The 15,852-nt window shown below is 45.5% G+C and overlaps 1 protein-coding gene across 1 annotated transcript in view; it reads left to right on the forward strand.

The window, feature by feature from the left end:
- The window catches only part of LOC142572942 (alpha-tocopherol transfer protein-like), a 41,970-nt gene extending 29,891 nt beyond the window's left edge, over window positions 1-12,079 (forward strand). Inside the window, exons 4-6 of the mRNA XM_075682405.1 lie at window positions 3,615-3,808; window positions 8,215-8,325; window positions 10,938-12,079. Of these exons, the coding sequence (XP_075538520.1) occupies window positions 3,615-3,808; window positions 8,215-8,325; window positions 10,938-11,162 (530 nt within the window). The 3' untranslated portion in view covers window positions 11,163-12,079. The remainder of the gene's footprint in view (window positions 1-3,614; window positions 3,809-8,214; window positions 8,326-10,937) is intronic.
- Window positions 12,080-15,852: the final 3,773 nt, after the last annotated feature.

Below are 15,852 nucleotides of genomic sequence, written 5' to 3' on the forward strand. Positions count from 1 at the left end.
TGCATGAGGAGCACCGTACAGGGTAAAGTTTGGCCACTTTAGGTTCCTTTACGTTCCCGTTAACTGAGCGAAACGAGCGTTTCTGCATTCCGCTCCCGCCGGAATGCGCCCACCGCAGCCGAAAATCAAACAACGGTTTTAAAAGTGTCTATCACGTAATTTCGAAACATGTTAGAGGTGAGAGCCGTGTCAGCTATATAAATACTTACACATCAAACACTACTTTCTTTGCAAAACACTTTTTCTCTGCGCAAATTTTTTTATGATACAGTGTAGACAGTGAATCATAGGACAAAACTGGGCCAGCGTTCGGATTCTTATGAACGTTCGACCATATATAGAAAAGAGTACCGCTGCGTTCGTGATGTGCGTTTGGGCGAGGATCCGTTTCCTTGCTCAAAGTCTGGTTTGTTTCCAATACGATTAGATATTTGCAAAAGATAGAGTTTAAGCGCTTGTGTCGTCAGTTCATGGGCACCAGAGGCGCTAGCTTTTTGTGCCCGGTAGAGTGCCTTCACACGGGTGCCCAGGCTGTGCGTATAAAAGACGTGTGTATGAAGGCTCCCGAGTGCCCAAAATTTCTGATCATTTGTGAGTCGTGTCAGCGTTCAGCACACGTTTTTTATTATGCAAAAAAAGGTGAGGCGCGCAGACAGGACACAAGAGAAGAGAAGTGGACGACACGAACACCGACTATCAACTGAAGGGAGCACAGAGGCGAAAAAAGAAAGACTCAAAACTAATCTGCGCATGCTCTGGAATGGTATCACCACTTGTCAGTCGGGTACATGTGCATGTCTACGTGAGAGATAGCTGTTAAGGCACTTAATCTCTTCCTTATGTAAAGTAATCGAAGGTTTACTCACGCACGCACTTCCACCGTTATAGATATGCCATGCCTCTACCATAAGACGCGTATCTTCATTCTTGTGTCTGTACAATATCACGCATTCATCTAACTCTGGCGTGCAGTTACAATCTTGGCAATGTAGGGAAATATTAGAAGGCGATCCACCGGTTAACGACCTTTTATGTTCCATTAGCCTCTGATTGATACACCGCACCATTTGTCCTACGCAGAACTCGCCACAGCTAAAGGGAACTTTATAAACCACACCCATACGACAGTCAGTAAAACCGTTGTTCTTATTGTGCATCACTGGACAAATATCTGTTCTTCTTCTGCCTTTTACCGGCTCCTTTTCCCTCTGCACGGCAGCGCATATGTTACCTAGCTTATTGGGGGCGGTGAAAGCAACATTAACATCATATGTACTTGCAACTTTTTTAAGCCTGTGCGATACTGAATGAATGTACGGAATAGCCACTACTCTTTCTTTGCTATTACTGCTTTCTGTAATCACGTCTGTCCCCCTCGAAACCGACTTCTTTAGGCGTTCAGCCACAGTGGCCACTGTTACGCTAGGATAACCTGCTTCTAATAGGCGCCGGACCTGTGCATTAAAACTGGTGCTCATTTTGTGCATGCAGGATCTGGTCAGAGAAGGCACGAATGGCAATTCCGTTTTTTACTACTTTGGAATGCTTGGATTGAAAGTTTAACAACGGCATAGAAGATCTTGGGGAGTATTGCTAACAAACGTGATTTTGTTCGAAGACCAAGGCAATGTCTAGAAACTGAATTACGCGTCGCTGAGGAAATTCCTTGGTAAACTTTAATCCTCCTTCATAAAGTTTAAATTGCTCACTTACTGAGGTAGCAGCGGAATCGAATTCTTCCCTCTTGTAGAAAATCAGGTAATCATCAACGTAACGAAATATCTTGATAACGCAATCACCTAAGGCTTTCCCTAAGCATGCAGCTGTCAACTTTACTCAGGTAAATATCTCTAAAAATAGGGGGCAACCTTAGAGCCAATACAAATGCCTGACTTCTGCAGAAACACGCCATCTCTCCACGCAATCAGCGTCGACTTTAAGTACATTGAAAGAATATCTAGAAAAGCTCCCGTGGAAACACCGCATCTGTCAATAAAAGCCGACTCTTGCACTTGTTCTTTAATGCACTCATTTACGGAATTTAGCAACTCGTCATGCGGCAAGGAGTAATACAGGTCTTCGATATCTATGCTGAAAGCTGTACAATCACCAGGATTTTCCTCTCTCGAATACTGAACTAGTGCCTGAGAATTACGCAAGCAAAAGGGGTCTGAACGAACTAGTTAAGCTAATTCAGTTCTGTAGGTAACTAGCGACACAGACCTGCCACGTCCCTTTTTCTGACACCATAGCACGAAAAGGAATTTCTTGCTTATGGGTCTTCGCCGAGAAAAATAGTTCTAAGGTGAGGTATTTTGCTTTATTGACATTATAGACAACCCTATCAAGATTATTTCTTGACAGGAGGTCAAGCGCACGTTGCTTAACTGCCGAGGGCTTGAGTTTTACTGGCTGTAAATTCTTTTCTATGGCTGAAATCGCTTTTTTCTGAAAACATGTCATCTGGCATAATTACGAAATAACCTTCCTTGTCGCATATTACTGGTCTAAGCTTATGTTCCACAAGATAATTAACTAGCGGTCGGACAGGGTCAGACGTCTTAAAATGAGAATTCGATTGTTTGATGCTTGCAATGCAATCTGAAATATAGCGCGAGCGTTCTTCTTCCGGGACGAACCTGGTTATGCAGCGTGGTATGCTTATATGCTTAAAACGTCAACGGGTTTTATGTTAGGCTTAAAACAGTGCTTAGGACCTAAAGCAAGGGTTTTTCTATGGGTATTACTTACGATGGCGTCTCCAAAAACCAGTGCGTTATTTGACGCTGAATTATTCGAAAGGTGTTTCCTCTTACTTTGTTGAAGCTCAGGAAGTTTCATCCTCCACAGGAAGTCCGCGTGTTGCTCGGCTAACCTGTTCCAATCGGCGTAAAGACTGTTCCAATGACGACCGTCTCCCAGGGCCTCGCAACGGACCTTTAAACACTCCTGATAGAACCTAACTTGGCGCCATGATTCAGTGGAAAGAATAGCTCCAATCCTCCTGGCGTGTCCAGTTAATGGTTGAAGGAAGCCGCACATAATTTAAACTTCCAATGGGACTACACGATTACGCGTAAACCACGACATGGTTCTAGCGCGTAAGATACATGTCGCAATTAAGGAAGCTAACGAAGCAGGATTGTGCAGAAGGGGAACACGGAAAAGGGCTCAGAGTACTAGAAATGAAGCTTAGAACGACAGAAAGCTGAGCTAGTCGGTAAGGATTCATTATGCAAAAAAAGGCTCCCTTCAGTTGTGCTCCCTTCAGTTGATAGTCGGCGTTCGTGTTGTCCACTTCTCTTCTCTTGTGTTGTCTGCACGCCTCACCTTTTTTTAGCATAATGAATCCTTACCAACTAGCTCAGCTTTCTGTCGTTCTACTTTTTTTGCGCACACAGCAAACTCAACGCTGGCAGCAACGCCTCAATGTATGCAAAGTGGTAAGCAAAGTGTCCACTTTAGCCTGAGCTTTGAGTCCAGACTTGTTATTCGTGCTGAACAGGTCGTCTGTAGTACTGCAGTGTCGTCACAAAATTGTACGTGTCGCCGACAATCGGCCATCGCCTTATCATTTTCTTCTTTTTTCTTTTTTGTGGTGATGGTGGTTTCAGGCATGTGGAACCCCACTTTGGTGCCGCAGATTGATGTACATCGAGCCTTTATGCTGTGTCTGAAGCACCTCGAGCGAAGCCCTTCAGGTCAAACGGCCGGCGTCATTGTCATCAATGACTTCCAAGGGTTCGGTGTTGAGCACGCTAGGAACTGCAAATTGGCCCCAATGAAAGACCTAACGGACTACGTACAGGTGGGCCCTTGTGCATTACCTTCGCTTCAGAACGAAAATTATGCAAATAGGAGGGAATATGGAAAGGGATCATGCTAGCTCAGTGCTTGAAAAGTTGGGAAGCAATGTGGATGTTTGGGCTTGTTAGTTCGACGTCATGGCAAATCGCAGCGCGCAGAAACAGACGGACAGAAAAAGAGACGACCAGGCGAGCTCTCATTTGTCCGTCTTCCTTTCTGTCCAACTGTGTGTTTCTGCGCTACGATTTGTGATTTTGGGAAGAATGGATTGGTAGCGCTCTACCATTTCATGGTTCAAAATCTTTCATACGTGTTGGACACCATCTCAGATATTCCTTTAAAGATTCTTGCCTTGTTGCTACATATTTTGCAGAGCCGTTTGTAAAGGGTAGCCCTCCCTTCAATGCTTTTGAAGATTTGCCAGGGCCGTCTTGATTTCAAACTTTGCTTTGTAATTATTGCAAAAATAAAATTCGGAGAATATCGAAGCCTGCACCTTTACCAAATGTAGAGTTGGCATGCTTATCAGGACCCTGTCCTTATGTTTGCAATTGCGCCAGTGAAAATATATCAAATGCATGTATTGCTACTTGTGCATGCGTCTAATGATAATGAAAGTTGGCGTGCATTGTCATTTTCGTGTGGTCAACTTGTTCATTTCTGCAAGTCTTCTTAAAACTAACTCACTAATTAATAAATGCAAATGACCCGAAATGTTGATTCTTGTGTATCAAAATGTGTAGTTTTCGCACTGACTTGATCGAAGCAATAATATGTCATGTGGGGCAGTAAACATCAATGGAATTTTATTCTGGGTGTCACACGAACTTTGTTTTTGTGCGTGTGCGCGTTTCAAGCAGCCATTCCTTTTTTTTTTCGTTCTGTTAGCTAATTTAGGCAGAAAAGTATTGTTTATATGAATCCAGAATGTTCACAGTGGTTCCTTGGGGTTAAGTGCTTTCACTATTGTTAGAGCAATGGCCAAAAAGACTACACGGGACACTGACTAAAAGTGCGCACTGTATAAATGCTCACCTTCTTGTAGTTTCTAACGAACATGTCTTTTGAAAGACTGCCTCTAGCAGACATGTGCATTTCTCTTGTATTCAGCTGCATGAATTGCACGAAGAAGCGGGCTTTTCTTGCACAGTGAATCGCAGTTTCCAATTACCTAATTAACACTGTTACAATAGTAACTTTTTCATTATTTTTTTTTCGGGTTAGATATTGCAATTGAGAAATCCAAAGACGGGAATCAATAAGTAAATTTCATTGAACAGAATTTCTGAGACTGGCTCCAGCTTCCATATGTCTGTCCCCGAAATTTGCTAAGAAGTGCTGTGGCGTTCCATTTATTGTTTTCCCCAAAAGCTTACTTTGTGCACTGCATGTGAAAGCTAAATGGAACGCCAATGTATTTCGTATAGCACATTTTGGGAACAGATTTCTCGGAACTGGCGCTAACCTCGGAATTCGTTCCGACTGACACTTTTCTGCCATTCCGCACATATAAAGTGATAATTAAATGGTGCATTATAGAGTAACCTTGTAATTAGGCAATTGCATATTGCGATTTTTTGTGCAAGCAATGTACGCCTCCGCTAGTAACATAATACACGGCGGCATGAACTGCGCTGTCTGCCACAAGCGAGTGCTTAACGAAAATCCTCGGAATTAAAAAGATCGCTTGCTGTACTCTACTCGTTAAATCGAACAAAAACTAGAAATATTGTATTGAATTCGGCGAGTTGGAATAGCAAATTCATAGCATGCAACCAGCGCTGAAAGGTCACTATAACCATATATAAGAACATCCAAAAATACGTATGACGCAGCGCTGTCTTCCAATAAATGTCAATTTGAATCGTACATGCATGCACATATACGTTGAACGGATGCTAGTAAAGCAACCAAGAACCAAAGAAACAACAGACAAACAAAACATCTGCGGGCGCTTTGCTCACTTAAACCACGATAGGCAAACGCCTATATCTGACTGCCTCTGTCGCTGTTGTCTGAACTGTTCTGCGAACGGATGCCGCCGGGGCCGCGAGCATGGGATGCAATCACAGCCATATGGCTGCAAGGTTCGTCGCCGATGTGCGCGCACCCCCACGCGCCCACTCGCACAGCGCTACGGGCATGGCGCCTCCTCTCCTTGCTCCCCTCGCCGGAGATCACCGCTTTCCTGCGTCCACCACGGACTGCGCCCGGACACTCATGAGCCACTAAAGGCTTACGCCTTAATAATAGCGATCGTAAACAATATGTGCACGAGCGTGTGCAAAAGGGCTGTGAAACCCGTAGCCACCTATCGTACCCTCACGATCTGGAAAGAAACGTCGGCTATTTGTCTGCAAGCTGTACTGACGCCGTGCTTACGCATCCATAAGTCGCCCAGCCGCACTATCTACGCTGCCTCAGCGACAACGAATTATCTCCGCTACAGCGCGTTGTCCTCCCAATATGGCACGTACGCGAAGGGCGCAGCAAACCTTCTACACTGCAGAAGTGATAAAATTTGAGAACAATAATGAGGTATGCTCATCGCTATGCATGCATTTAAACTCGAAAACCTAACGTCGCATGTTTGTGCCAAGTGTCTCTCTATTTCTCCTTAATTAGACGGAACATTAGTTCTTAACCGACGCTGCCAACAGTAGATCACTGCCACATTACAAGTGTAAGAATTCAATTCAGCATCACTATCATTATGAGTAAATCCGTGCTGCTGCCCAAGCATGACAAAACGGTAAAATTACGTTTGGGAGCTTCCGCTACTGCAGCCCGACATCTGACTTAGCACTTTTTGTGAGCCTAATTATTGCCAGCGTATCCAAATGTCGTGTAGAAGGAGGCGTGACATGGTCAGTTCATGGGCTAGTAAGTGCAGTATCATCCTAAATTTTTTTTTTAATTCTTGGGTTCTACGCGCCAAAACCGCTATATATGCATCCTAAACTACGTCACATTTGATATTATGTTTATCTTTTGACAGTTTCTACTGTTTTGCAGGCATATATAGATGCTGTGGGCCGGCGCAAGGCAGCGGTAGTACGAGATTGACGGGAGAGGCTTTCGCCTTGCAATGAACATAAAATAGACTTGCGATGATGATGTTGATGATTTTTACTGTGCGTGCGTGTGCGCGTCCCTGCGCACGTCACACAATTACCTTGCTCTCTATATTGCCGAAATTAAGTAAATGACCACCATAATTAATTCCAGTCTGTTTTTTTTTTATTCAGACCGAAATGGTATCCCTGTCAAGAATATGCTATACCTACATATACTGTGTTGTAAAGTGTGCGACGGTGAGCTAGTTGCTTTGACAAGGCTTGCAACGGTAAACGGCACAAGGGATCCGCCATGGTTCCTTAGTGGCTACGGTGTTGAGCTGCTGAGCACGAGGTCACGTGATCGAATCCCGGCCATAGCGGCCGCATTTCGATGGGGGCGAAATGCGAAACGCCCGTGTACTTAGATTTAGGTGCACGTTAAAGAACCCCAAGTAGCTCGAATTTCCGGAGTCCCCCAATACGGCTTGCCTCATAATCAGATCGTGGTCCTGGCGCGTAAAGCCCCATAATTTAATTTAAAAAAAAAAGAAGGCAAGGAGAAGGAACACGTACCACGAAGCGCTAGCTGATTAATAACTGAAGAGCTCTACTGCGAACAAGGGAGTAAGTAGCGCTCACAACCTACATGTGAAAGCATGAACTACCTGCCACGGTAACTCAGTGGCTATGGCTCTGCGCTGCTGTGCGCAAGGTCACGGGTTCGATGGAGGCAAAATGCCAAAATTGCTCGTGACTGTGCGTTGGGTGCACGTTAAAGAACCCCGGGCGATTAAAATTAACCCGGAGTCCCCCACTACGGTATGCCTCATAATCAGATCGTCGTTTGGGTGCATAAAACACCACAATTTAGTTTTTCTTCCTTTTCTTTTTAAGCATGATCTCCTATGACGCGTGAGAAAAACTAAGCACGGAGGTTGCCTAACAAAATAAAATATGCGGAGCCTTCTGCGCGCTAATATTATGGTGCCCCGTCAAGCTACATATATTTTTTTTTTCACGTGTACGTTGTTAAAGCTATCTGTTCCTTTCGCAATAAAACCCTTCAGTTGTTTGTCAGCACTTCGAGGTATATGTGTTCCTTCTGCTTGTCTTCATCTTCTGCCCTGTTTACTGTAACAATATGAATATAGTAAACTTTTGACTGTGCATACATATTCTTACTAGGGTTTACGTTTCGCTTTAGCCACAACGTGAATTGATTTTGACATATGCTTACGACTATATTCCAGCTCTGTGTTTTATTTGCGAGGTTAAAGAATGTTTCATATCTAATTGCTTGATTAGTTAAATTGACCAGCGTGCATCGTCTGCCTGTTTCTCGTCCCAGGAAAGCATGCCGCTGCGTCTGCGGGCCGCGCACGTCGTGCGAGAGTCGAGGGGCTTCGACTTCTGCTTCGCTCTCGTGCGTCCGTTCTTGAAGAGCAAAATTATCCAGAGGGTGAGTGCGTCAAAAACGACTGCGGCTACACGAAAGTGTTCAAAGCCAGTGGCGTGAGCACACACGGATAACAGGGTACGACGACCCATTCCTTAATTTCTGGCAGTGCCATGTACAGTTTTCTCTCTTTCTTTTCCTTGTTCAATGACTATACAGAATTTTTTAAAAAAAATCGCCTGTGGCAGTTAGTATAATTTTAGTCTTTAAACTAGATTGCCGAAGGAGGCGGACATTACTTGCATGAGAAATCGAAATGCATAATCGACAAATTAACAAGAAATTGTGACGTTTCTAACTAAGCACTTTAGGGCGCATATTTCAATTTACGAATTGTAGCCGGTGATTTCGCAAGGCGTATACACTTGGAACGAATTCCCAGGATGACGCAAGTTTCGAGACATTCATTTCCAAAGTGTGGGACGCAATACACGGGCGTTCCAGTTATTTTAGTGCTTCAGAGCATAAAACGGCGTTTTATTAAAGAAGTACGTGAAACAACAGCGCATTTTTACCGCAAGTTTGATAGTGCATGTCTCGAAACGAGTGCCATCCTCATAATTCGGGAACTTCGTGTTCAAGGCAACGAGACTGTAGTTAATATGACGCGTGGTTTCACCGGCAAGAAAAAAAGTAATAAAAACGGGCAGAACATATCTCACGATGACTGTCGACGGTAAGGAGTTAGCATTAAATCAATATACCCGCACATTGTATATTGTCACAGTCGAAACGAGCCACGTGTGAGGCGCAGTGGGATTCCTCTTCCGCGTTTCCCCGTGTCACGTGCACCTAGTTACCCAAGTTGGCGTCAAAGGAGTCCCGCTGCATTACACGCCTCATACGTAACTCATTTCGACAGTGACAATAAGCTGTGTCGCTATATTTATTCACGGCTACCGCTTTACCATCGACAGTCATCATGAGATGGGTTCTGCCGCAATTTTCTTTTCACAAATTGGTTGTCAGCAGCGCCTATAGGATTCAACCACTTTGGAATCGACCTTGGCAAACCTCTGGAGCTTCCGCTACAGTTAGTGAACACTAAGTTGTCAGACTGACTGTGCAACGTCAGCCGCACAACACATTTCATGACTGTATTTATAGTGTCGCGTACTGTCGAGCGTGTTAACATGCGACAGGAAGCTTCTGTCTCCTCGGTATAAATTTTCTGCAGCAGTACTGGTTTTGCGCTTTCATCCTGCTTGGGCCTTGTTTGCAACAGTGTAGTACGTTTTCTCAGCTTGAGAACCATATGGCTTGGCTTTGGTAGCCGGCTTCACAGAAAGAGAGATATAAAACACATTTTATTCGCTGTAACAGTAGTCCGGGTCGTCGAAGATGCATGCTTTCGGTTGCATCTGGAACACGTGATGCATCGATGAGACTGTTAAGCGATGTTCCTTCTCGGTTCAGCACAAGCGTCAATCTTCGCGCCATAGAACCTCACTTCTTTCTCTCGACACTAGGGATGTTCGCTCGTTTGCGCTCTCACAACACTTTTTCCTTGAAGGCTGACGCTCAGTGTTGTGGAAGATGGCGACTGATGGATGTTGGGGTCTAAGACGTCCATGCCGACTCGAATGTAGCGGTGTATCTGAATGCATTTGCGTCCTGTTAAATACATAGGCCGAGCTTTCTCAAGACTCTCCACTTGAATTTGAATGGGTTTAATCAAGAACTGCTGTCTTGCGTCAGTTAAGGCAGTGTACGCTTCAGATGTGGCCGTCTGAATGCTAGTAGAAGTGATGATGATAGTCGATGGCTTTACCGCGTTACAACAGTCACTCTAGCTGGCATAAGGAAACGAGGTCCAAGTTCCATGACTGGAACGTTTCAAGAACACGTTGGTAAATTCTTTTGAAGTGATAAATTGATTTCGATCGAACGGCTTTCAGACTCATTTCCTGGCTAAAAAAAAAAAAAAAAAGAACGCATGCACGTCAGCTGCTTTGCTGCGACTGCGTAGCGTTGTCACATTAAAGGTCATCGGAATCGAAAAGGAAAAACACAGTTCGCATTCCTGCGTGCGTTTCTGTCGAAGAGAACTCGCCCATGGTTGCACTTTTGGGCTTCATTTGCAAGGATCACACTAAGACGTGCACTCTATTATTTGTCGTCAGCTGAGATTCATGCGATAGTTCTCCGCGTGCACATGAGTCGGACTTTGCAATAAGGCACAATAAAGCAATAAATGTATGCAGGAGGGACCGACCCGCTGTGGTTGCTCAGTGGCTATGGTGTTAGGCTGCTGAGCACGAGGTCGCGGGATCGAATCCCGGCCACGGCGGCCGCATTTCGATGGGGGCGAAATGCGAAAACACCCGTGTACTTAGATTTAGCTGCACGTTAAAGAACCCCAGGTGGTCGAAATTTCCGGAGTCCCCCACTGCGGCGTGCCTCATAATCAGAAAGTGGTTTTGGCACGTAAAACCCCATAATTTATTTATTTTTAATTTGCAGGAGGGATAAAAATGAAAGCGAATGCGACATAAGCGTTCATTGAAATACAGAGGTTTGGCTTTTTATTATGAAGTGTAACACCTATAACTTAACAAAGTCATGTTCACATCAACGTCGTTTTCTTTTTGTTCCTTTTTTTACGTACTTTTTAGATACACTTCCACGGACAGAAGATGGAAGGGCTCCACGAACACGTTCCAGCCAGCATACTGCCCGAAGCTTACGGTGGTCTGGTGTCTGACAAAGTGTTTCAGAACTTTTGGCGTCAACTGGAAGCCGAGGATCACTTTTTTGTAGAAGATAGTAAATACGGCTATGAGGGCGACAGCCGCGAGACATCGTCGGAGCGCACGAACATGATAGTAACACACCTTTGATATGAAGACGAACGCTGGTACGCGGACTGCCCAATCTTGGACCACTGATCCACGATTTTAGACGTCGACGAGTGTGACTACGTATCTTATGGGCGAGAATAACGCCGTATCTGGGCAGAATAACGGAAACACCAGCAGTGCATGTTATTTGACCCACACTAATTTGAATCGTTTCAAGATTTTGCAAATGTTCGAGAAAGCAGCAGCGTGATCTGTGATGCGCAGCTATATCAACACAATGACCTTCCTTCGCGGCGTCCTCTTGTCAGCATTTTTGCAATCTTCCTAAAGCGCGCGTCTTCTTCTATTTACTATATGTCATAGTAATTTCCCTGACATGAGGAGGAAGTGGATGTTGACTGCAGGCGTGTCTAGCCTTACTTAAATTGCCAGACGTTGCTCCATCTGAGCGCCTCTTTCCACGAGTTTGATTAAGCTAGGCCGACAGGCACGTCGTTTAGTGCCGCATCAATTGAAGCCAGCGCGAGACAGGTGAACACGACAATGCGCACAAAGAGGCGGCACGCACCCAACCTTGGGCGCCATCCAGCGCACAAACCACCGCCCACCTAACGCATACAAGGCCCTCAAATGAATCTGCTGAACGTTACCGCCACCTTTGAGCGAAATCTACATCGCCGTCAAAAGCTAAGAGTATGAGACCGTTAAGACCGCCAGGACACCTTCTTCCTGAATGTTCAGTGTTCTTGCGGGCGTACCCAATACAGCTGTTTACAACCATGTATGATTAAAACTTTATGACTGGCGTTTCTCTACATGTTGTCGCAACAGCATCCAAACAATGCAAAGCATTTGCGTTCTGAGTCAAGACGTTACGTACAGGACCGACAGTCCTTGCAGTCATCACACGGAGTCGCCAAAGAGCGAGCGAGTGGCGCATCGTTTCTTCGCCTTCATCATGCGGGGCTTGCCGGTTCACTTATGTTCCGACTCGAAAAGCGTTATCCGGTGTGACGTTTCATGGATAATCAAACCACATTATAAACGCTTTGCTTGTCAGTGTTCAGTGACAGAATACATATATCCGTCACGTATTTTCGACGCATGAAGAAATGGGGTACCACGGTTCAGTAGCATCGACTATACTGTCTGCGAAGGCGGACACGCCGTGAAGCGTGCGGATGCGCGTTGCGCAGAACAGTAGTAGACTGCGCAACTCTTTGGCCATGCCACCTGACTTCCCCTGGCTCTTGTCTCTGCCGTTTTCCAAAACCCGTTTCCCAGAATGGAGTAGAAGGCCAGAGATAATCCCATTCGCTTCTAATTTAATAAACAGCTAATTATATCGTTCAATTCCCATAACAAAATTATCGCAAGAAAATACATACAGGCGAGGACCGTGGAGTGCGAAGGAGGACTCAATGTGTGACCTCCAACGTTCTGGCGAGAACAAAGGCTGGAGCGGCATCTGCGCTATATTATCAGGCTTGCTCATGGCACAAGACCTACGGTGCGTTTGTTTTCTGCAGCGATTCTCATTCGCTGTGGTCATCACTGTCTTTCTCTCCCTTGCTCTTCTTCCCTCCCCTCACAAACGTGCACGCAAAAGACTTCCTTTGATTTCCCAACAGTGATGCGTTGACGTTTCCTTCATTTTTAAAGTAAAAAAAAATATTTTTCGGTATATAAGATATGTACTGAATATTTTTTTTCAGTCAACGCGCCGCATGCATTCATTTGCAAAAATTGGCCTCTACCGGTTGCCACCCATAGGTAGATAATACAATAGTGGTGTATTAATAATACACTCTAACATCATCATCACGTTCTCTAACGTCCAAAACCACCGTAATGCCTTTAAGGCACCAGCGGACCACCAAAAGTTCATTTAAAGTCATTTCTTCATCTATGGGAAACTTCGCACTATGTGGCTCGCCTGCTACAACATATTGTCATAGGTGATTTGCTGCCCTTGTCACTTTGGGTGTGTAGCAAGGATGTTTAAAATATAAATTCTGGGGGCTTGTAAGGCGTCCCTAAAGTTAATTCCGACTGACTAATGCCATCTTAATATAGGCGTACGAAGAAACATTATCGCGTCACGGAGCGAATGAACTTGTGGGAAGGTTATATGGAAGACTACTATTTCAATATTCATCCAAAGGTAACAATATGGCCAGATACAGCAAGTTTTTATTTTTAGTTATCTTAGAATTTATCCGGCTCGGGCGGCTCGAACCACCCGAGCCGCCCACGCCGCCTCGTCCCCGACCCAAACACTCCCCATATACTGCCTTCTCCAGATTCCGCTAGCGGCGCGCTGCGCGATTTGTTACTCGCAAGAGCCAGTGCGGAAGAAAAACCCTGCCGCTCTCTTTTTTTGGCCGAACCGCGTCGTACGCCTACCGAAAGCAAGCTTTGGAGGCGTTCTCAGGAACTGATTCGGGTGCGAGTGAATATAACATAACAAGGCAACAAATCGACAAACACAGAAAGAACCCTACAGTGAAGACGAGCGAGCACGAATTTCAACTAAGCAAAAAGAATGCATACATGAGTTAACGAAGGCGAACATTCACAACGCCCTCACACCATCCCTTGCGCCGTAATCTCAGAAACGCATAACAGGTTTTCATTCATTGCGCCTCAGATAACGTTTTCATACTAAATACGCTGCTTTCAGCAGTATCTTTATACACAAAGCGACGCTTAAGATCACTTTTTTCTTGGTTTAAAATAGTCAAACGATGCCTTTAACTGACCATTTACAAAATAAGAGTATCACTTGAACGAAAAATACAGCGTCTGCTGCACCGATGCAGCATTGGCGCCGACGTGGTCTGAAAAGGCAGGTTCAGTCTGTTGCGGCTTCGGCGATGGCATTCTGCCACACACGAAAGCGAAAGGGAATTAAGAGCGCGTGCAATACATAAGCCACTCGGACACGCCCTGACCCCGGCAGTGAGTACGTGTCATAGTCAACCTAGGATCATAATTAACGCATCTCGCTGTAAGCACGTTTCATTCGATGTGAGGCAGAAGAGGGGACATTGCACGGGATGGCAACGCGCAGCGCGCCAGGGGGGAGCAATTAAGCACTGTCCATTTCACTGTACGGGGAGCGCACTGTTACGATCGGCCTGCGGGGGTTGGCGATCTTCGGAGAAGCGACCTCCGAACCCTTGCCAGCCCGCTGCGATGACTCGCTTTGTAAAGACAACAATGCGCCTCGTCAACAACCCGACGGCACCGGTATGTCTAGTCACGTTCGGCGGGCCAAGTATTGTTAGTTGATTCGCTGCCACCTTCACGGTTTGCTTGGAGCAAAAGAACTCCTGGGAGGTGATGTTTTGTGGTGCTTTTCCACGGGCCCCAGAGGTCGTCACAGACAATGGACAAACGCGTCGGCCACTGACTGCGGGGTCAGCTCTGGGATCAAGAGGCGCCTGCTCGGGTCAAGACCCCTGTCTACAAGAACCCTCTCACCTCGGTATGTTCAGAGAAACCAAAATGCGGAAGTGAGTGTGTGAACACTCCCCCTCAAAGGCGGGTCGACTAGGATGACTCTCCCACTGGACGAAGGTCGAACGGCAATTTTCCCTCACCTAGGGATCTAGGGAGGACAGAGTGTTTTTAAGCAGTCGGCGGCTGCTGAGGGTGCATTTTCTTTCAGTCATGCTAGACTGATGAACTGTAACGTTCTCCACCCTTCATGTAGATATTGTAAATAAATCCCATATTCCTCGTTCTCGATGAGAACAAGTCCCTCCCTTCAACAACGTCCCCAGCGTGGTTGAGTCGGACGACGGCATGGGCCAGCTACCATTTATTTCATGCCCGACCCCAACCCTTACACGGTATAGCGTTGTCAGCGATAGTTCAGCCTAGTGGCTTAGTCAGGTTAGTGGGGGGGGGGTGACACTCCAGGCACCGGCCATCCCCGCCTCCCTGCAAAATAATTTCTTTTATTTATTTATTTATTTATTTATTTATTTATTTATTTATTTATTGGTACCTCAAATACCCCATTTGGGGTTTTACATGAGGGGTGGGCATATTTAGATCATATTTTCAATGAATGCCTTGAACGATGAATGACTGGAGTGGTGCACCGCTTCAGCAGGTAGATGATTCCAGTCTTTCGCTGTTTGAACGAAGAAAGAGTTAAGATGAGCGGAGGTGCGAGCTGGAGGGGGATAAACAGCCTTTGAATGGCTATGACGGGATGAAGTGCGATGCGCAGACGTGATGTCGGTCTTATGAAGTAGTCAGTGATAAAATTTGTAAAAGAGGCACAGTCTTGCTGTTTTGCGGCGCTGCTCGAGGGTTGGAAGGTTCAGATATGGCTTAAGTTTAGTAACGCTAGTGTGGTAAGAGTAGTCAGAATGAATGAACCTTGCTGCACGATTCCGTATGGATTCTAGTGCTGTTGCCAGGTTAGATTGGTGTGGATCCCACACTGAGCATGCGTGTTCCAGCTTGGGTCGAACGATTGTTAAATATGCGAGTAGTTTTACTGACGGCGGAAGAAGACGTAGATTACGGCGCAGGTACCATAGTACACGATTGGCATCATTGCTAATGTTGCAAATGTGCGAGGACCAACTGAGGTTATTGGACAAGTTAATGCCTAGGTACTTATAAGAAGTGTCAGCACATATTTCCGAACCGGCGATAATGTAATTAGCTGAAATAAATTATTAGCGACGATGGAAAGTAAGTAGCGACG

Source organism: Dermacentor variabilis, chromosome 1 (genome assembly GCF_050947875.1).
Source record: "Dermacentor variabilis isolate Ectoservices chromosome 1, ASM5094787v1, whole genome shotgun sequence".
In the NCBI taxonomy this organism is placed as follows: domain Eukaryota; kingdom Metazoa; phylum Arthropoda; class Arachnida; order Ixodida; family Ixodidae; genus Dermacentor; species Dermacentor variabilis.